This window comes from Berkeleyomyces rouxiae, assembly GCF_048999995.1.
Source record: "Berkeleyomyces rouxiae strain 22BRR77 chromosome Unknown BrBRR77_ptg000002l, whole genome shotgun sequence".
Classification (NCBI taxonomy): Eukaryota; Fungi; Ascomycota; class Sordariomycetes; order Microascales; family Ceratocystidaceae; genus Berkeleyomyces; species Berkeleyomyces rouxiae.
In genome coordinates this window covers 952,308-972,647 of record NW_027396492.1, presented here as the reverse complement: position 1 = coordinate 972,647, position 20,340 = coordinate 952,308, and the positions used below count along the sequence as shown (strand labels likewise).

General features: G+C 49.1%; 5 protein-coding genes across 5 annotated transcripts; 1 reads left to right on the top strand and 4 right to left on the bottom strand.

Annotated features, from left to right (window-relative positions):
- Window positions 1-1,134: 1,134 nt before the first annotated feature.
- On the bottom strand, window positions 1,135-2,672 carry BROUX77_001816 (uncharacterized protein; the record flags this gene model as incomplete). Its single annotated transcript, XM_073746287.1, has 2 exons — window positions 1,135-2,482; window positions 2,548-2,672. 2 exons carry the CDS (start codon window positions 2,670-2,672, stop codon window positions 1,135-1,137), a joined length of 1,473 nt encoding a protein of 490 aa, XP_073606898.1.
- Window positions 2,673-5,108: 2,436 nt separating this feature from the next.
- Window positions 5,109-6,528, bottom strand: BROUX77_001815 (uncharacterized protein; the record flags this gene model as incomplete). Its single annotated transcript, XM_073746286.1, has 2 exons — window positions 5,109-6,336; window positions 6,404-6,528. 2 exons carry the CDS (start codon window positions 6,526-6,528, stop codon window positions 5,109-5,111), a joined length of 1,353 nt encoding a protein of 450 aa, XP_073606897.1.
- A 2,044-nt stretch (window positions 6,529-8,572) lies between these two features.
- BROUX77_001814 (uncharacterized protein) lies at window positions 8,573-9,961 on the bottom strand (the record flags this gene model as incomplete). The annotated part of the gene is made up of 2 exons (XM_073746285.1): window positions 8,573-9,767; window positions 9,837-9,961. The coding sequence occupies 2 exons, from the start codon at window positions 9,959-9,961 to the stop codon at window positions 8,573-8,575; spliced, it is 1,320 nt and encodes a 439-aa protein (XP_073606896.1).
- Window positions 9,962-12,375: 2,414 nt separating this feature from the next.
- BROUX77_001813 (uncharacterized protein) lies at window positions 12,376-14,121 on the bottom strand (the record flags this gene model as incomplete). Its single annotated transcript, XM_073746284.1, has 1 exon — window positions 12,376-14,121. One exon carries the CDS (start codon window positions 14,119-14,121, stop codon window positions 12,376-12,378), a length of 1,746 nt encoding a protein of 581 aa, XP_073606895.1.
- Window positions 14,122-17,449: 3,328 nt separating this feature from the next.
- BROUX77_001812 (uncharacterized protein) lies at window positions 17,450-17,980 on the top strand (the record flags this gene model as incomplete). The annotated part of the gene is made up of 1 exon (XM_073746283.1): window positions 17,450-17,980. One exon carries the CDS (start codon window positions 17,450-17,452, stop codon window positions 17,978-17,980), a length of 531 nt encoding a protein of 176 aa, XP_073606894.1.
- Window positions 17,981-20,340: the final 2,360 nt, after the last annotated feature.

Genomic DNA, 20,340 nt, shown 5'->3' with positions numbered 1-20,340 from the left:
CTCTGGGTGGACAAAGGGCGAAGATTTCAAGGCTAAAGTTGATCAAGAGCCTCATTTATGAGATCGATCTAATCTCTTGTTATCTAAAATCAAATCAAGTAATCTGCAAAATACTTAGACGGGTTTCGGGACCTGATTTTCGGATGAGTTTTAGTATGGACTGTATGTACTAGGGTTATGGGACTGTAGGGTTAGAACCGAACTTTGGACATGACGAAATGAACCTGTTTGATTTCACTTGAGCTCTGATCTAAGCGTGAGCTGACGTTGAATTCACAGGACTGTGTTAAAAAATGGCTAGCGTGGAAAATTCATGTTTGTTTGTGCTTCAGGCAACAGAAAGTGATTGACTGCTACCGCTACGTTTTACATGGAGAGCCTTGAGATAGCTATTCGTACAAGATTTCACTTCTTTAGCTTCACGGAGATTAGATTGTAGATTTTACGGGCGAGACAGAGAGCTGATGAAATTTTGTTTCATGATTTTCATCTGTGTCCGTAATGTTGAATGCAAAGTCAGATGACGGAATAGTAGTGTAGTGGTGGGCAAAATAAAACTTGATCAACGGATCATTAATATTGCACTGGTGGGATGATGTCAGAGCTGTCACGTGTGGTGAATCAACAGCTTCAAGACTGTAAGTTTAAAGTTGGATATCGCCTCAATCTTTCAGAAGACAAAATAATGGCACTAACTAGTTATTTGAAGTCAATGGACATGAAGGTAGATTGATGATCATCTTTTTCATCACTAGTTGCTCAACCATCTGTACTCGTGACGTTACACAAGTGATACTTGCATATGGCCAAATGCATCTACTCGGTTGGTTCCATAATAAATGGGATAGAAGCTTTTTTGTCCATTGGCTTGGGTAGTTTGATGAAAGAACTTGGTCTAATATCACGTTTTATATCGACAAAAATGACGAGGAGAAGATAGCCCCGGCGCTGAATTGGTATTGGCTCTTTGAATGATTTTGTTAAAGTCACGACATTCTATTAAGATTTCAGGCGGGTAGTAAATGAAACATGAGAACATAAGAAACATCTGGGTCGATCCGAGCTCCTCCAAGCTTACTACACCAAGAATAGATTACTTGTTGCTTGCGTACCGGAGTGTGAGCGATGGCTGACTCAAGCAGTAGCGGCAGGAGCAGCATAAGGAGCGGTACCAGTAGCAAAGTTAGAGACACTAGTAGCGGTAGCAGTGGCGTAAGGAGCGGTGCCAGTACCAAAGGTAGAGCTACCAGCAGCGGTGTAAGCGGTAGAACTAAAGGCAGCAGCAGCAGCGGCCTTGCCAGCAGCAGCAATATTGACGAAGACGCTATCAGGGTAGTACAGCTGGTTCTCGCCACACGAAGCCTTGAAGACGCCACCCTGGGCCTTGTAAGAGGTGCCAATCAAAGAATCATCGCCCTGCTTGTCACCGCTGGCCTCCCAGAACATGGCACCACCCAGGCGCTTTTCGCGCAGGAAGTCAACCTTCTTCTCGACAATCTTGGGCGTATCAAAGGTGATTAGCTGCTTCTTCTTCTCATCGTAGGAGTAGTGGGCGACCGCCTTCTCGTCGTCAAACTCTTGCGCACCAGCAACGGGCAGAGCCTTGTAATCCCAAGCACCAACCTCCCAGGTACCATCGACACCGGGAGTGACAACCTTTCCTTCAGCCGGCTTGGTGAAACTCTTGGCAATACCATCGGTGCTTTCAAACGAGCGGCCGTAAGTAGGCATGCCGAGAATAAGCTTGTGTGAAGGAACACCAGCTTTGAGATAGGCGTCAACAACATCGGCAGTGTTGAGAGGGGTAGCACGCGTATTCTCTTCGGAGGGGTGAAGATTGGCTAGATATCCAGACACATCACTCCAGCTGCCGCCGTAATCGTAGCTCATCAGGTTGATGTAATCAAGGATTTCGCCCAGACTCTTTAGGTCGAGCATGCTGTAGTGAGTCGGACTAGCGGGAGCAGCAATGGCCAAAGAATAGTGGTATGATGGAGTGTATACAGCAGCGTAATCGTCCAGCTCCTGTCGGACACGTTTGAGCAGTGCAACGAAATTCTCGCTTTCGGTCTTGGTCTTGGGGTACTCCCAATCAATATCAATGCCGTCAAAGCCCCAGTCACGCATCAGTTTGACGGAGCTTCTAGCGAATTCTGCACGTCCTTTTTCCGTGGAAGCGGCGGCGGGGAAGTTTGAAGACCATGTCCAGCCACCAATTGACAGGAATGTCTTGATGCGGCGGTTTTCCTGCTTGAGCTTGTAAAGCTGGCCAACACAGCCATAGGCCTTGGTCTGGAGAACTCCATCCTCATCAAAGTATAAAGCCGGGCCAACGTCACCGTCGAAAGGCTTCTGGAAATCAGCCCAGACATCACCAGGATAAACTGTACCGTTGTCAAAAAGATTCAAGAAAGCATAGTTGATGTGGGTGATAGTCTTGGGGTTTAGCTTGGAAACGGGGAATTCACGAATGTAAACAGACCTGTTTGTTTGTTAGTCACAAAAAAGTAGACACGATTATGAGGCACATTTGGGGGAGCAGCATACCAGTCGGTATAGTAGACCATGTTCATGAACCCGTCAGGGTTCGAGCTGGTCATCAAGTCGGCGGGCGCGGCACTACCTGTAACCGCGAGGGCCAGAGCACCAGCAACGAGATTCTTGACAGACATATTCGGAAGGTTAAGTGAGTGTGGATTCTGTTTTTTGAGAGAGTGATATTTGAACCTCGCAGTGAGCGTTAAGGTTCAAAGGTGGAAGAAGTAGAAAGAAACGCGGGTTAAAGAGAGACACAGCGAAGAGAAGCTGGAAGAAGGGTGGCTGAAATGAATGATTGTTGTGAATGAAGTGTAGAGAGTGATTAATACGTCGGATAGAAGGTGGTGGTCGTAGACCTTTATACAATGTGGGTGACCCCGTCCGTCCGTGGCATCTTGGCTGCACAAATCTTTTCTCGTCTTAGCTATAGGAGCCAACAAACAAATCGCAGCAAGAGGGCTCGGAATGATCGTATTTGGGAACACAAAGCATAGACATGATGATTATGGGAATAGCGATGGAAACTTTGACGATTCCCACTAGCTACCACCATTATGTGACCGTGCATATTACTGGTATGCCTTTCTATGTATACCTAAAGCCCACTTCCCGGTATCTTCAAAAACCCCTGTCCCCTGCAGCATTCGAGAAACAAGTTCTTCATTCTTGACCCTGTGATACGTAGTTAGCACTAGTTGTGGGGTTCTGGGCTCTCCTACAGCCATAATCACGATGGACTTGTGCTCAGTTTAGTGAGAACAGCACAGAGGTCTTCGAAGACCAGTCACAAAATTAAGCACTCAACTCTGCATAGAACATTATGCTTCTAGTTTTACCATCTTTTGATTACGACAACCATGGCCAGGGAGTAGTATGTGCCCTCTTCATCCTCATCTGTCCAAACGAAGATCACGAGAATAAAGATAGTACGAGGGCCAATGAGACTAGACTCAGTGGCAATCGGATCATAGCACGCAAGGGCAATTCTTTCGTTTTCGCACTTGAACGGGTCAACTTGGTTAGTGGCAGGGGTGAAGTCACTCAAAGGGAACACCGAATGGTGCAGCACGTTTGTGTCGAAGGTAACTAACTATTCATTCAGCAAAGGAGTTTCCGATAAGCGCTGTTGGCGCTGTTAACGCCGTGAGTCTACAAGCAGCCACGATTTCATACTGATTTGTGGCACAGATTATGCAAAAAAACGCAAAGTTTTGGAACTCAGGCACCACTAGTTACCTGGCAGGCCCAGAGCCCTTGGTAACCCGTGCAGCCTATACAAGGGTAGTCACATAAATATGACCACGCAGAGATGTATGCGAGCTACGACGCACTGGCCTTTGTGTCCTTGAAGTCCTTGAAGTCCTTAAGCGGTTCTGTTGGTGATGACTTGCTGTGTAGTAAGCTATTGTGTTATATTTTTCCTTCGTTTAAACCTCGCGTTTATCGGAAATATCGGAGTTTGGCACTAGGACCATCTTCATCGTAAGGCTAAGCCTCTCGGAAGTCGAGCTCAAGCCAGTGTTACATTGGCGACCACAAATCTGGCGACACCAGATATGCAAAGACGTGAACAGCGGCATCGAGGTTAAATGCGGAACGGGGCCGGCTTTAACAACACTAGCCGGTTGCGTTCTTGAAATCAGCCAACAACCGTAGCCTCATGATGTGGATAGATCGTCCCAGTTAGCTGGTCCTTTCGCTTGTGCTTGATATTTTCCCATCGGTAGAATGTATCAGGGCTGCAAGAGGTTTTACTTGCGCTGACAACTATGTACACCCACATGGCGTTAGGCGCTATTTTGGGCGCAAAGGAACCATAAACAATGTCGAGACACGTCAAGACGAACAGAGCTTAAACCCCTCGCGCGTACACTTGAGGATGCACGCCAGGTACCCCACAGACGATCTCAAGAAAGAACTGTCGCATGTTCAATAGTTAAAAGTTTGATTTTACTGCCGTTGGTGAACCATGACGGGTAACCTGCAAGATAGGATCAGGGGTATTTCTCATGCGCGGCACCCGATTGGTCCTGCTTCAGATATAGATGCTACTCGATACGAGGAACTCGGCAAAAGAATCGTCTGCCAATGATAGACATTGTGCATGATTATATATTGCATTGTTCTTCACACGGAATTCTGACAGATGATGAGAGACAAGGAACCCGCCATGTTAGAGGAGACAACGCGAGCAACTAAGAAGTTTGTGAAAATAGGGAACCTGTCAAAATCATTCTAGAATTATCACAATCCCAACATGGCTTGATCTCTTTTAGCTTAATGTGACCTAGTAGTTAGTCCTTTTTGCTTTTGTTATTGGAGAAGTTACACACGCACATATTGAATCGACTATATAGCACCCTTTTCCTGCACTTTATTTTAGTCTTCTGTGCATAGACATGAAATTGCCTCACTGAGAGACTTGGCTGAGTTTCGCATTTCATGTATTTATCTGTATAATAATAATTGATCATAGTTGAAAGGGCCATTATAGAAATGTTCTTGGATCCCAAGTTGCTCGATGACTCTTTTCCTACCCACAAGCTAAGACGGCATGAGCAGTACCTGACTTAGCTAGAAACAGACGCGGCAGCCTTACCAGCGGCAGCAATGTTGATGTAGACACTGTCAGGGTAGTTTAGCTGGTTTTCACTGACCAAAGCCTCTAAGGAACCACCCTGGGCGTTGAAGGCAGTGGAAATCAGAGAATCTTGCCCCTCCTTGTCGGCAGTGGCCTCCCAAAACATAGTACCACCGAGACCCTTGCTGTGCAGAAATTCAACTTTTTTGGTAACGGTTTTGGGGGTGTCGTAGACAGCCAACTGTCTCTTAGTCTTGTCGTACGAATAGTGACCAACGACTTCATCGTCGTCAAATTCCTCGGCACCAGCCTGAGGAAGATCCTTGTAATCCCAAGTACCGGCTTCCCAAGTACCAAGCTTCCAACCAAATTCGGCGTTGGGCCCGACGCTTGTGGTCTTTGGAGACAGTTCGTATAACGCCTCGCCCATGCCATCAGTTTCCTCAAAAGAGTGACTGTAGATCGGAATCCCGAGAATTAGCTTGTGTGAAGGAACACCGCCCTCCAGATAGGCCTCGACAACGTCGGCGACGTTGAATGGGGTAGAAATGGTATTCTGCTTGGAGGGGTAAAGGTTAGATAGATACCCCGTCCCATCGCTCCAACTCCCTGTGTACCACCCCGGGAGATTGACGTAGTCGAGAACTTCGCCTAGGCTCTTCATGTCAAGATATTGGTAATCCTCCGGATTGGGAGGAGCAACAATAGTCAGGGTGTAGTGGTAATCAGGAGTATGCTGTGCGGCATACTCATCCAATTCCTGACGAACACGTTTCAGTAGAGCGATGTAGTCGTCAGCAGCGTCTTGGGTCTTGGGGTACTGCCAAACAATATCGATGCCATCAAATCCCCAGTCAGCCAGTAGCTTGACGGAACTTCTGGCGAATTCTGCGCGTCTTTCTTCCGTAGAAGCAGCTGCAGGGAAGTTTGAGGACCGGGTAAACCCTCCAATAGAGAGGGTTGTTTTGACATGTCGATTCTTCTGCTTGAGCTTGTATAACTGGCCAACACAGCCATAAGCCTTGGTCTGGTGGTCACCCTTCTCATAAACGTGTGAAGCTGAGCCGGAGTCACCTTCAAAGGGCTTTTGAAGATCAGCCCAGAGATCGCCATAGTAAACTGTGCCATTTTTATAGAGGTTTAGGTACGCGTAGTTGATGTGGGTAAGGGTCTCGGTATTTAGCTGGGAAATCGGGAATTCACGAGCGTAAATAGACCTATTCATGTGTTAGTCGCAAGTGAGATCAGACGATGTGGTATATCACTTGTTAGAGAGTAACAGACCAGCTTCCGTAGTACGCCATGTTCATGAATTTGTTAGAGTTCATGCTAGTCGTCGATTCAATGGGTGTAGCTCTCGCTGTACTAGCAAAGGCCAGAGCCGCCGCGAGAATAGTCCGGATGGTCATCTCAAGAGACAAGACAACTCTCTTTAACTAGTGGTTTTCAAGGCAAAGGTACTTAAACCCTCAGAAGCAAGATGCGGACTTGGAGTAATTAGCACAAAGCCAACAGAACAGGTATGTAGAAACGGGACTGAGAAGATGGAAAAGTTGTGACTGTGGATAGAGTAGAGTAGAGCGAGAAAAAAACAAGTCAGCTGAGAGTGGTTGATCTCTAGTCTTATAGAAGACGAATGGGCCCGCCCTTTCTCAGCATTTCCTCAGGCAAAGTTGCAGTACACTCATTCTGGCTTCCAACTATTGCATTGTGGGTTATATAGCGATGGCCTATATTCAATTGAAAATGTCTGAAGGTCCTCACACGGTGAGCAAGGTTTGAGATAGCCGGGGTACTTGTTTGGTATTAGACGGTTTTCTACTACAATCTGCATAACTATTGATATTTGACTTGGTCTATTACATACTACAAATATCCATAATCATCGCTCCGTTCATCCTCCATGCCGCCAGTCAACCTTCAAAAGACCTAGCTTCTCTTGATTTCAGGTATACTTGTTAGCAACCATCGTTCTAACCACTTGACTCGGGCTCGGGCAGGTTTTCGGTACTCCCGTTTAAGCGCGCGTGTTAACCGCCATGTATGATTTTTGCCTCTTACAAGATAGCAAAATGTACTAAATAACGAATAAGCTCTATGCGGCGTCGTCTGTTCAATTTTCCTAGTCTGGCTCTCTTGTAATGGAAAGTTGTGGTGAGATGGAACTTTGTTCTAATTTGTTGGCAAGTGATTGAATATACATGACTTCAATTGAAAAACTGATGATTGAAATTCAGAAATTAAAAGGGAAACTGATTATCTTGAGGGTCACATTTACATGGAGGACACCAACGTTGACTAGAGTTTGGGAATACAAACCTTCGGTATTAGAAATGCCATAGAAAAAAGCCCCTGCTAAGCGCGATTTGTCAAACCATCGCTGTTGGGATCACTACGAAGAGGCCAAGTTGCCCAGTTAGCGTACAGCACAGTGGCCACGAGAGCCCATCTTATGTATGTATGTAGTGCATAATGTAAGATAGAAGCCCTACTAAGTAAGCAAGTCCAAATGAGCGCTCGTCTTTTTGGCGCAGTGGTAGTTTACACGCTTCGACACGATTAACCCCAGAAACTGGACCGTGAGCATGATGTCACGCATCTTTGTAGTACGTAGCGCGATGAGCAAAAGAACGAGGTAAAATTCTAGAACGCACCAAGTTCCAGCAAAGCGCAGTCTTGCCGCAGAAACATTGCAGACGCTTTTGAGTGACTAGCTACAGTCAGAACATGGGTCCTTGTATTTGGGCCGTGTACATTAACGGGTGGTTCTATAGAACATAATTTGGCGGTTTCTTATCCAGTGTACAGCTTCTATCAGTGTCACTAGGAATGACCAGAATAAACATGTTGAATTCTACAGGATTTACTAGAAACTGGGCTGTGCACGATGTACCCTGATGTTGTCTTGTGAGGGTAAATGTTTTTCCACGTCAGTGTTGCTTGAAGAATTGATAACTACATCCTCCAATAACTGTAAATGTTCCCAGCGAAAATTGGGATGGTAGTCTTTGTATGAATCGGCCAAGAAGTCTGTGCAGTAAAGTCCCTTTTGAACGAACCTTCCCCACGCATTGTTGTCTTGGCTATGACTTTCGGCTTCCGAGATTCAGAATTGGGCTATAAGTCTTTGCCAGAGGGTTGATTTTGCTGAAAAATGTGTGGTTGATATCACAGAGAAAGGTAATTCTTGGTGAAATAGATGAAAGTCTACAAGGACTACGTTAGGGGGCTACCTTTCGTTGATTTCGTTTCACAAGGAGTCTTGGTCAAAGTCTTGTGCTACAAACATATTACCGGAACATTCGAGATGGGGAGCTTAAAAAACTCCTGGTGGAGTGTAGTCATGGAAGTATCTATATTGAAAATAAAAGAGAATGAATTGAAGTCTGAATGTCTAACTATCTATAGTTGTGTCGTGTATGGCGAGGCAAAACTCGCCCGCCACCCGAAAGCTTAAGCATGAGCACCAGCAGCAATGTTGGCGAAGATGCTTTCAGGGTAGTTGAGCTGGTTCTCGCCAGACGAGGCATAAGCCTCACCACCCTGAGCCCTGTACGACGCGCCAATCAAAGAATCATCGCCCTGCTTGTCACCGCTGGCCTCCCAGAACATGGCACCACCCAGGCGCTTTTCGCGCAGGAAGTCGACCTTCTTCTCGACAATCTTGGGCGTATCAAAGGTGATTAGCTGCTTCTTCTTCTCATCGTAGGAGTAGTGGGCGACCGCCTTCTCGTCGTCAAACTCTTGCGCACCAGCAACGGGCAGAGCCTTGTAATCCCAAGCACCAACCTCCCAGGTACCATCGACACCGGGAGTGACAACCTTTCCTTCGGCCGGCTTGGTGAAACTCTTGGCAATACCATCGGTGTTTTCAAACGAGCGGCCGTAAGTAGGCATGCCGAGAATAAGCTTGTGTGAGGGGACACCAGCTTCGAGATAAGCATCTACAACGTCGGAACTTCTAGTAAGCGAAGACTGAGGGTTTTCCTCAGAGGGGTAAACATTGGCTAGGTGCCCAGTCACCGGGCTCCAACTGCCGCTGTAGTCGTAGCCCATCAAGTTGATATAATCAAGGATCTCGCCCAGGCTCTTTAGGTCGAGCTCGCTGTAGTTGTGGTAGCCAGCCGGCGCAGCGGTGGTCAGCGAATAGTGGTAGTCAGGAGTGTGCTTGGCGGCATATTCGTCCAGCTCATGGCGGATGCGTCTCAGCAGGGCGGTGAAGTTGTCGCTGTCGACCTTGTTGCTAGGATTCTGCCAAACAACGTCGATGCCATCAAAGCCCCAGTCACGCATCAGTTTGACGGAGCTTCTAGCGAATTCCGCACGGCTTTCTTCCGTAGATGCAGCTGCAGGGAAGTTTGAAGACCAGGTCCAGCCACCAATGGACAGCAGTGTCTTGATGCGGCGGTTCTTCTGCTTGAGCTTAAACAGCTGACCAACACAGCCATAGGCCTTGGTCTGGACGTTGCCATTCTCGTCATGGTATGTAGCCGAGCCGGAGTCACCGTCCAGAGGTTTCTGGGTATCAGCCCAGGGGTCGGCAGAATAAACCGTTCCGTTCTTGAAGAGGTTCAGGTATGCAAAGTTGATATGGGTCACAGTTTTAGTGTCCAGCTTGGAAACGGGAAAGTTACGAACGTAAATAGACCTATTTGTTTGTTAGTCACCGAAGAAAAGTAGACAAGACTATGATCCACATCTGGGGGGAAGAACATACCAGTCGGTGTAGTAGACCATGTTCATGAACCCGTCAGGGTTCGAGCTGGTCAGCGAGTCAGTGGGCGCGGCACTGGCCGTAACGGCGAGAGCGAGAGCACCAGCAACGAGATTCTTGACGGACATTTTGGACGATTAAGCTGTGTTTGCCAAAAGAGTGACAGTTGTTTGAAGCTTGAAGTAGCAAAGTTCAAAGTGGACCAATTGAAAAGGAACGCGAGTGAAGGAGAGACGCAGCGAAGGGAAGCTGGAAGAGGAGTGGCTGAAGTGAGTAGGATGAAGAGAGAAGAAAAGCGTTGGGTAGAAGGCAGCAGTGGTGGACTTTTATCTATGATCAACGCCCTCCATTTTCAATTCTCTTTCTCCCCACTGTCCGGCTGCCCTTTCGTTCCGTCAGGGCGAGCTCGCGAACAAGACCCGATACGCAGATTCGGACTCGTCGTATCTGCCAGTATCAAGCATTGAATCGACACCGGAATAACTTTGGGAGCTTGGGCATTCTACGACTATGCAGGCTACTTGCACATCGTATGCACCCCGGTGTCGGCTTCTTGGAGCATACCTTCAACATAGACTCTAAGGTTCCATGCGAGTAATGAATAAAAAATAAAAAAACATAGACTCTCCGTCTCCGGCAATCCTTGTGACGGAAGAAGCCCTGTCGCCTGCGAATTTATCTTTAGCCACGGGCATACAGACGATTCTTGGCCAGCCCAGCAAGAGTAGCACAGAAGTTTGTGAAGCCCGGGTGCTAAATCAAGCGCTCGTTTCTCAGCGCAGAGCGTTTTCCTGCGGGCATCGCCATCTTCTTGTTGTGGCAACCATGACGGGGTGTTAGTAGATGTGATCTACATCTCCAGCTGTCTAGCCGAAGATCACGAGAATAGAGCTGGCACAAGACCCAGTTGGTCGCTCCTTATGACACCTGGCACTCGGATCACCGCATCCAGAAACTATTGGCCTGTATCGGTCTTCAAAAAGTCGGCCTGATTACTAAGCGGGAGGGCCACGCTAGGAGAATGCCGTAAGGTGCAATACGCAGGACAGGATTGCGTTTTTTTCTAGTGAATATATCAAGCAAAAGAAAAAGAAACATCTACCAACTAACTAAGCGCTGTTAACGCTTTCAACGCTCCTAACGCCGTGAGCCAAGAGCTGGGGCCATGATCACATCAGATATTGTGGCATAGGCTATCCGAGAAACGCAACATTCTAGAAAATATCCAGAGCACCTCGCGCACTGCCTGCAAAGCCCGGGGCCCCTGCTAGCCTGTGCCACGTAAATATACACATAGGTTTCCAAAAACTCGAATAATTTGGCGCATCGTGTTCTTCGGTTGTCTTGTTTTTCCCGCCTCGAGGGACTAGATCCCCTAGGCGCGCGGCATTTTAAGCGTCCCAGACCGCCTGTAGGATTGATGAAATTGACACCAATCTTCAGACGATCACGTTAAAAAAAACACCATGAAAAACCTTGTTGAGAAAAAGGATCACCACCTTGAGCTCTGGGTGCTAGCTTGTGGCTTTTCTATAGGTGGAAGCTGGGTTTTAGTTGAACGCGTATAATGGGCCATATTGTGGGGTTAGGGTCTTGTTCCTTTTGTCGTTCGTTGGTCAGTGTAAACTTTCTGGACGAGTAGCAGTCTTCCGTTCTCTCACAGTAGGTCCCCTGACCCTGTGATCCCTGACACCTAGCAACCCTCCTGTGGTACTCTGACTTCTCAAACTGCAGTATCAACGATAAAACAGTTATTTCGGCTCGACCGCGAACAACTTCTCAGCCGATGACGCGAATAAATTTATATCTGGATGCAAGCTTGGCCGCACTGGCTTTGACTTCTTGTGAATCTTGTGGTAGCCAAGATGGTACCGGCTTGCTTTGCATCGCGCTATCATGCCAGTGTTTTCCTTCGTTTAGAGCTCGCGTTTATCGGAAATATCGGAGTTTGGCACTAGGACCATCTTCATCGTAGGGCTAAGCCCCTCCAAGGTTAAGCTCAAGCCAGTTTTGTATTGGCGGGGCGCAAATCTGCCGACACTAGATATGCAAAGCCATGAACAGCGGCGTCGAGGTTAAATGCGGAACGGGACCGGCTTTAACAACACCAGCCGGTTCTGTTTCTGGACTTCAGCTCCGTGACTAATGACTAGTGAAGCCATCTTCACAGTATTCACTAGTACGTGCATGTCTCCGACGGCGTTGTGGTCGAGGTTACACAAGCTTCACAACAGAGAACTACTAACGAAGACAGATCAAAGTCACCAGCTACAGAGAATAGAGTGAATACCAACTCTCCATGAATCTTCCTCCTCTCCGAGTTGCTTCTCAATCTTGCATCTTGCATCTCTCACGAAAACAATCAAAGGGAGACGGGGATTGAACTACATCATAGGACCAAAAAACGAATGTAAGAATGTGAAGGGGTATCTCTAACTGCCATAAACCATTGCCAAATCATGAGAAAGTTCAACAAATACATACAAGAAAAGTAAACTAACCTTTACATAGAAAAAAGGCACAGATGTATGCTATAGGCATGCTAAGCTGAGCCCTGGCTCTTGCTGGGTTGAGTAGTGGCTTCCTCGTCGCCGCTTGATTTTTTACTACGCTCCGTCCTCATGTTGTCTAAGCCCGTCTTGTGCTCGACATGGTCTCTATTAAGCTTCTTTTCCTGGATGAATACAGCGGTCAGAGTACCTACAAAGCCAAAGACGGCAAACATTATGTACATTCTGTTGATAGATGCAGCATAAACGGCCTCAACTAGTATTCTCTGCGCCTCAGGAAGCTTGCGGACCATAGTTACACTGGTAGCAGCGCGGTGTCCCGAGAAATTTGAAGCCAGATCGCTACCAAGGGACGAGTCGAGGCTCTTGTAGCGTTTGTTCATTTCGTTGTTGAATACGGCTCCACCAACAACAATAGAGATTGCGGATGCGATCTGGCGGAAAAAGGCAAAGGTGGCAGTAGCGGAGGCAATATCGCGAGGGGCAATGTTGGTCTGCAGCGCGATCAGCGGAGCCTGGAAGTTCGGGCCAACACCGATACCACCAATGAGCTGGTACAAAATGACCTTTACCAGGGAGGATTTTTCATCGAGGTCGATAAACAGGCCAAATCCGAGGGTCATTATTGCCATGCAGGAGATGATGATGGCTTTGTACTGGCCTGTCTTTTTGATCAAAAGACCGCTCATGGTAGAACAGATAGCTAGAGACAGGATGAAGGGAAGTAGGTAGTAGCCTGACTGTAGTGAGGTGTGGCCTTTTGCGCCCTGGAAGTACATGGGCAGCCAGTATGCGCCGGCCTGGAATACAAAGGCGTGGAAGAAGGATATTGATAATGCGGCTTCATTTCCCATAGCTTTGAAAATGCGCAAAGGAATGACGGGATACTTGGCGATTTTCCACTCAACGATCACGAACAGAACAACTATGACAACGCCAAAGACCAACAGGCAAATAACAGTGGCCGAGTCCCACGGAAAGGTGATGCCACCGAATTCTAATGCTAGCAAGATCATGGTGGTACCGCCAATAACCATAACGCTACCGGTCCAGTCAACAGCAGCAAGGCCATCACGAATGGGGGTGCATGGATTGTAAAGCTTGAGAAAAAAGAACAAGACGATAATGCAGATGCCGCAAATAGGCAGATTGATGTAAAAGCACCATCGCCAGCTAGCCTGGGTGGTGAAGACGCCGCCTAGAAGAGGCCCAGATGCTGATGCAACAGCCCACACCAGACCGACCATACCAAAGTGAAAGCTGCGTTGGCGCAGCGAGAACAAGTCGCTTATGCAAATGTTGACGAGTGAGATGATGCCACCACCACCGCCTCCCTGAATAGCGCGCGAAGCAATCAGCATGGCCATGTTGCGGGATACGGCGCAGAGCAGTGAGCCGATGAAGAAGATGATGGTGGCTATAAGGAGGACGGGCTTGCGGCCCCAGATGTCGGAGATTTTGCCCCAGGTTGGCACCAGCGCTGCATTAGCCAGCATAAAGGCACTCCCTACCCAGGTGTAGCCCAGGCTGGAGTCGAAGTCGGCGGCAATGGTTGGGATGGCGGTGGTGATGATGGTGGTGTCGAGAGCAACAAGAAAGACGGAGGAGCAGAGAGCAAGCATAATGATGACGGTTTCGGCGGGCGTCCGGAGAGGGGACGTGGTAGGCTGGGAGGGCTTGGGAGCAGCCGGAGTCTGGGACGTGGGAGCAGCGGCCGGAACAGGGGCGGATTCGCCGGCTGCAGTCGCCGCCGCCTTGGCGGGGGAGTCTGGGCTCATGGTGGGAGGGCGCGTTGTCTCGAAGTAGATCGGAAGAAGTGATGTGAGGGAAGTAGTGCGGGGGGGCTGGAATTCAAGGTTCGAAAAGCAGAGCGTTCATCATTTTTTCTGCCAACTATTTCGTTGGGTGGCAAAGAGAAGCCGTAAACAAAATTGAGAGAAGCTAAGCGTCGGCTTTTGCATTTCGCCCTGACTGACCCTGGCTGAAGTTTCGCAATGTTACATGCTTTGGCTGGCTGCCACATTAATGACACTTAGCCCAAAGGAGCAATCAAGGCGGGCATGAAAATCCGGTGCCTCTGAGCCGTCTACATCATCCTGACGATCGAGGCGGCTATGTCCAGGCCCTTGTGCTGGTCAGGCTCATTTGTCAAGTTGTTGAGCTAGAACGATGCATCCCGTTTTCTAGGCAGCATCAGCGCGACCAGCCGATCTCCGATGGCCGGAGGATTCTGGCGTGTGTTCGCGGGTACTGCTGGGCTTATGTCCGTGGGCCACGGCCAGAGCGTCGTCATAAAAGGGGCGCTTGTGGAGGGAGGGGGATGGCTAGGGATCCCTGTCATGCACATGGTGACTTGCAGGTTTTAGTGGCCGCGCTTCTTTTGGGTGTCTTGGCTTGGAATGTCAATGAAGAAAGAGTCTTGGCAATGCATCTGATCTGGACTTGATTTTCCCTGTGCCGAAAAAAAAGAGATCGAAAACGGCAAAAAAGAAAAAAAAAAAAGTTGTGAGAAAAGGACTTGACTTGGCTTGACTTTATTTTACGTGACTAAGCTACATGGAAAGCATTACACGGCCCGCCGTGAGTTGGACACAGATCCTAGCAGATCTGCTAGTCATGAGAAGACCCTAGAAATTGGGGCTTTTCAACCCCCGTGCGAGCGTTGGACATCTAGTGGGTGGAATTCTGCATGTGTGGTACAGAAACCGGCCATCGAGTTTTGAGTTGAAAGTCTTTATTTACCTGTCTACTCGCGAGGGATTCTTGACATACGACAGGGGAATATTTCTAGTACCAGGAAAAATACATAACAGGAGCAAAAACCAAAATCTAAAACCATGTATACAGAAACCCCACAATCCAAAGTATAATGACAGGAGGTCTCCTACCTGCCCGGCGCAGAGGCTGTCCTTTGTCCGCATGGCCCCAAACAAGACCCAGAGTCCTGGCCTTACCGCCGATGTAGTGATAAAAAGATTTGTGCAAAATAAGAGAAAAAAAAAGGGGGGTTGGCGGCGTATTCACGCCAGAGGGTTGGCAGCGCGGTTGCGCGAAAAAGGATTGGGCCCCAGAGGCTAAGCTGCCCCGGATAGGACAGCGTGGTGAGTCAGTATGGGTCACGTGATCATGCTCACGATGGTCAAAAAGGTATGTTCTCACCAACCGGAGTCGATCCGGTGACCTTTCGATCGCAATTCTTTCAAGTTACAGTCGAACGTGATAACCAACTACACCATGGTGAGTGACGACAGTGGTTAACCACTGCGCATGGCTTGTTAGATATGCGCGATGCTATTAGAACTTATAAGGGCCGGCACTCTTTGCAACCTTCCCTCCTACAACCCTCGGGGGGGTACCTTTGAGTTCAAGATGCCGCCCCCTCGCCCAAAGACGAACTTTTCCCCTTCGTTGTGGGTTAGAAGAGCGACCAGCACATATTCCCAATGCTGCTGTCCTTTCTTTTCCGTCCTGTCTGATTTCGGTCATTCTCGATGAATCGAGTCGTGAGGCCCTGAGCCCGCCTTTTTCCCCTCTCGAGGGATGATCTTGCCGACGACCGCTCCCTCTCGCAACACTTCTCGATCGCCGGTCTCTCGAGCTCCCATCACTCAACTCGGGGAGCCATACTCACACTCGAAGGGCAGCCTCTTTTGAAGGTTCCGGATGTCCGACCCGCGGCGCGGGGATCTCGACGCTGTGCTCCATCCATAGCACACGCCGCGATTACGTCCAACTTTTTCTTTCTTTCGGACACTCGATCGCCAGCCCTTTTGGAGGCTCGCTTGATCTCGGTTTGGCTTTTTGGGCCCCCTGAACACGCCGGTTTTTACCCGACGAACGAATGTTGGTGGGGATGGTAGCTCCACACAGGGCTTTGTTGTCGTGGGTCCACTTTTTGGGGTGCGTTTTTGTGGAAGTTTTCCTTTGTTCAACGGGGAGGTGGTATCTGGAGGACAAGGTGATGTCGAGGAGGATTCCAAGAGGAGGAGAGTTTGCGGAGTCCTGTTCCCTTGCGCCGGCTACAAGAGGAGGAAAATGACAAAAGTTGCAGCAACGGCCATGCCCGCAAAAGGACAAAACCACGCGTAATCCGCCGGGGACAAACCCCCGTGCCGAGAGCCGGTGGCCTTTTAGACTAGACTTCACGCGGTTTGTTGCAAACCAAAAATACCAGGTAACCAAACCCTGGAAAGGTAGGTGTGCCCTCGGGCCGCGCTGGACGGAGAGTCCTCCTGGCTTTTACGCCGGACCCTAAAAAGTCACAGGAGATGCTTGAAGTCTGCGAACCTGCAATTGCTGACCGCCCGGGAGTTGCTCGGAAGATGACATCATCCGACTGCTTCCGTCCGGAATATGCCGTCGTATTGCTGCGAAATAACAGTAGGTAGACGTAAAAGAATAAAATCAAATCAAATCAAATCCGGCACTCTTTGGTCAACACTGCTGCACGTCAAGGGCAGAAGAAAGGTCGCAGGAAATCCGTCCGTCACAGTGGAGGGTCTAGGCACGATTGAACCCACCCCGGCTAATGCCTCGATGCGATGGCTGGGGCTGCATCTAGACGCCAAACTTCTCTTCGACAAGCACATCGCGCACGTGACCGCGGGCATCAACCGAGTGGCGAACGGCCTGAGGTATCTGGCCGGTTGCTATAAGGGAGCAGATACGAAAAGCATGCTCCATGCGGTACGCGCGTGCGCTCTGAGCAAGGCACTCTTTGCGGCCAGCTCTTGGACTGGGACGGAAACGACAAAAACGGCCTCAGACAAGATAAATGTTGCCCTTAGAAAATGCTTACGGGCGGCTCTCCCTATGTATCGCACCACGCCAAGAGAATTCATACACCATGCGGCAAGCTTTCCACCTTTCGAGCTCCTCCTAGAAGATGAAAAGAGACGAGAGGCGGTACGATGGCACAGACTCGACGACAAGCATCTACTTCGAGGGCCGCAGTACAATCCAGTGGTAGTGAGGCTGCGAAAACTGCTACCTGCCGAAATGGAGAAGCACACCAGGCTCAGGCCAAACGCAGCTGGGCCAGACATGCCGTCTCGAACGTGGCTAGACAAGGAAAAAGAAGCAGAGGCACACAGAGCGGAAGTTGAGATGGCCACCCCGGGAACGATCATTGCCTACTCCGACGGATCGAAGCACGAGAATGGAAACGCGGGCGCGGGTTGGGTGATTACGGAAGATGGGGCTACGCTAGAGGAAGGGCACGTAGCTCTGGGAAAATGGATGGAAGTGGCCGACGCTGAGGCGATTGGCGCTCTCGAAGCAGCGAGGCGGGCCATGGCGCGCGAAGGTACCGAGGAAATCTGGCTTTGTCTGGACAACCAAGGAATAGTGAACCGCCTCCGCAACCCATCCACTAGAAACAGCACATCTCAGGACGTTATTGATGAGACAAAGACAACCCTTCGCCGCTGGGCGAGCGAGAGTCCTGGGAGGAGAGTCCATGTGCTGTGGGTCCCAGGCCATATGGGCTTAGAAGGCAACGAACTGGCAGACGCGCAAGCAAAACTGGGGTGCCAACAGACGACAACAGAACCCCGCATCAGCCTGGCCGGAGCACGGAGATGGAGGCGACACCGTCTAAGTCTCGAATACGGGGAATGGTGGCAGAAGCAAAAATGATACCGCCCACTGGGAACTGGTGTCCCCGCCGAATCCCCCTTCCTTGTCTCCCGCTACGACGGCCTCACCAGGATTGAGCTAGGCCACATCCTGGCGGCCAGAACCGGAGATGGTGACTTTGACGAGTACCATGACCGATGGGAACACAACTGTCCACGCGGGTGCCGAGCTTGCAACCAGCCAAAGGAACGAGGACACTGGTGGACGTGCAGGGCACTGCCGAGGCCGTGGAGCCAGAGATTTGCTGACAAGCTTCTGAAAACAACAAAAGCAACAAGTCACGTTGCCAGCGTTTTACGCCGCAATTTCAAGTTCCTTGAAGAAAGATAACAGCCCGAGCGCCCCGAGACTACCCAGCCACTACCCACTGCCAGCACCGAGACATGAAGGTGGGATTTTGGAGGAGAAATGAGAGTGGAAGAGAGATGGGAGAGGAATGAGGAAAGGTTGGGTTGGGAGGAGATGTTGAGGAGGATTCCATGAGGAGGTTCTGGGGGGTCCTTTTCCCGTCCACCAACTACAGAGGAGGGAAAACTTTCAAAAAAATGCAGCAACGGCCATGCCTGCAAGAGGACAAAACCACGCGTAATCCGCCGGGGACAAACCCCCGTGCCGAGAGCCGGTGGCCTTTTAGACTAGACTACACGCAGTTTGTTGCAAACCAAAAACACCAGGTAACCAACCCTGGAACCCCGCAGGTTCGCCCCCGGGCTGCGCTGGACAGAGAGACCTCCTGGCTTCAATGCCGGACCCTAAAAAGTCACAGGAGATGTTTGAAGTCTATGCGCACCTGCAATCGCCGACCGCCCGGGAGTAGTTTGGAAGATGACATCATCCGACTGCTTCCGTCCGGAATATGCCGTCGTATTGCTGCGAAATAACAGTAGGTAGACGTAAAAGAATAAAATCAAATCAGCTTATAAGGGCCACTACAACCTTCCAACCTTCACTCCGGGGGCTTGGGGATGGTGCGCCATCCCGAACACACAGAAACTATGCGGCGTGTCGAGCGGAGGACTTTAAATTTCCGTCCGGTAACCAATCCGGCGTCGTTTGATCTTTGTGATTCCGGTAGACGTAAAAGAATAAAATCAAAAAAGAAAATCTTGTAGTGTGTGGGCTCATTGGTCACTTGTATAAGCTCAACCAAAGCAGCCGCTATCTTAAGACATTATTATTGTTTGTTAGTTAGGCCTCAGCCGCCCAGTTTCCTGACATTCATACTTCGTGGCAAAGATGCAGTGACTTCTAAGTTGGCTCGGTCTATCTGATGTCTGACTGGGACTTCGATGGTATTGATATCTACTAGAAGTACTGCAAGAGCAAGGGTTATGTGAACAACTAGTATCCGCTCGTTGGTTGTGTCCACGAAGAACTAGATTAACATACAATCCAGTCCAATATGTTCCTCGGCGCCGCTCCACACTAACCATCGTCGCTCCCAGTCGCCAAGCCGACTGTCAATATCTTGACAAAAAGGTCTGGATATAGTTATCAATCATGTCAATCTTTTAAACTTCAACCATGATAGTATCTAGCCCGACGCATTCATCAACCCATCTGAAGCCCAATCATCCAAGGAAAATACTGACTTTACTACCGTCAAGACCCATATGGATGCCAGTATTTCTTCGGACGAAATAGCTATCAGCATTTTGGACTGCCCCGGAAGAACCTTCAAGAACATTACAGGTCCTCATTAAGTATTCAAGATAACTCGAGAGCAAAGTTTCTAGGACTACACGCCCTTTGTGTGGGGGTAGATTGGGTCTATCTTCATGTGACATCTCTATTCATGTCTACTCCATAGCGAGTTCATCGCAATCATGCCGTACAACACGTCTAAAAGATGCAGCCTGGAGATCATAGATGGTTGGAGTGGATACCCCATCTCCTACGCAAGACAACTGTGCCCGATTGATCTTGAGTAAGAAATACGAATGAACACCGATCACGTTTTGTCCCACAGAGTCAGAGACGTATTTTGGAAACAAGTTCCGATGAAACCAAAAGAAGTAGATATTTGTATATAATTCACTCTATTCTCTGTAGCTGGTGACTTTGATCTGTCTTCGTTAGTAGTTCTCTGTTGTGAAGCTTGTGTAACCTCGACCACAACGCCGTCGGAGACATGCACGTACTAGTGAATACTGTGAAGATGGCTTCACTAGTCATTAGTCACGGAGCTGAAGTCCAGAAACAGAACCGGCTGGTGTTGTTAAAGCCGGTCCCGTTCCGCATTTAACCTCGACGCCGCTGTTCATGGCTTTGCATATCTAGTGTCGGCAGATTTGCGCCCCGCCAATACAAAACTGGCTTGAGCTTAACCTTGGAGGGGCTTAGCCCTACGATGAAGATGG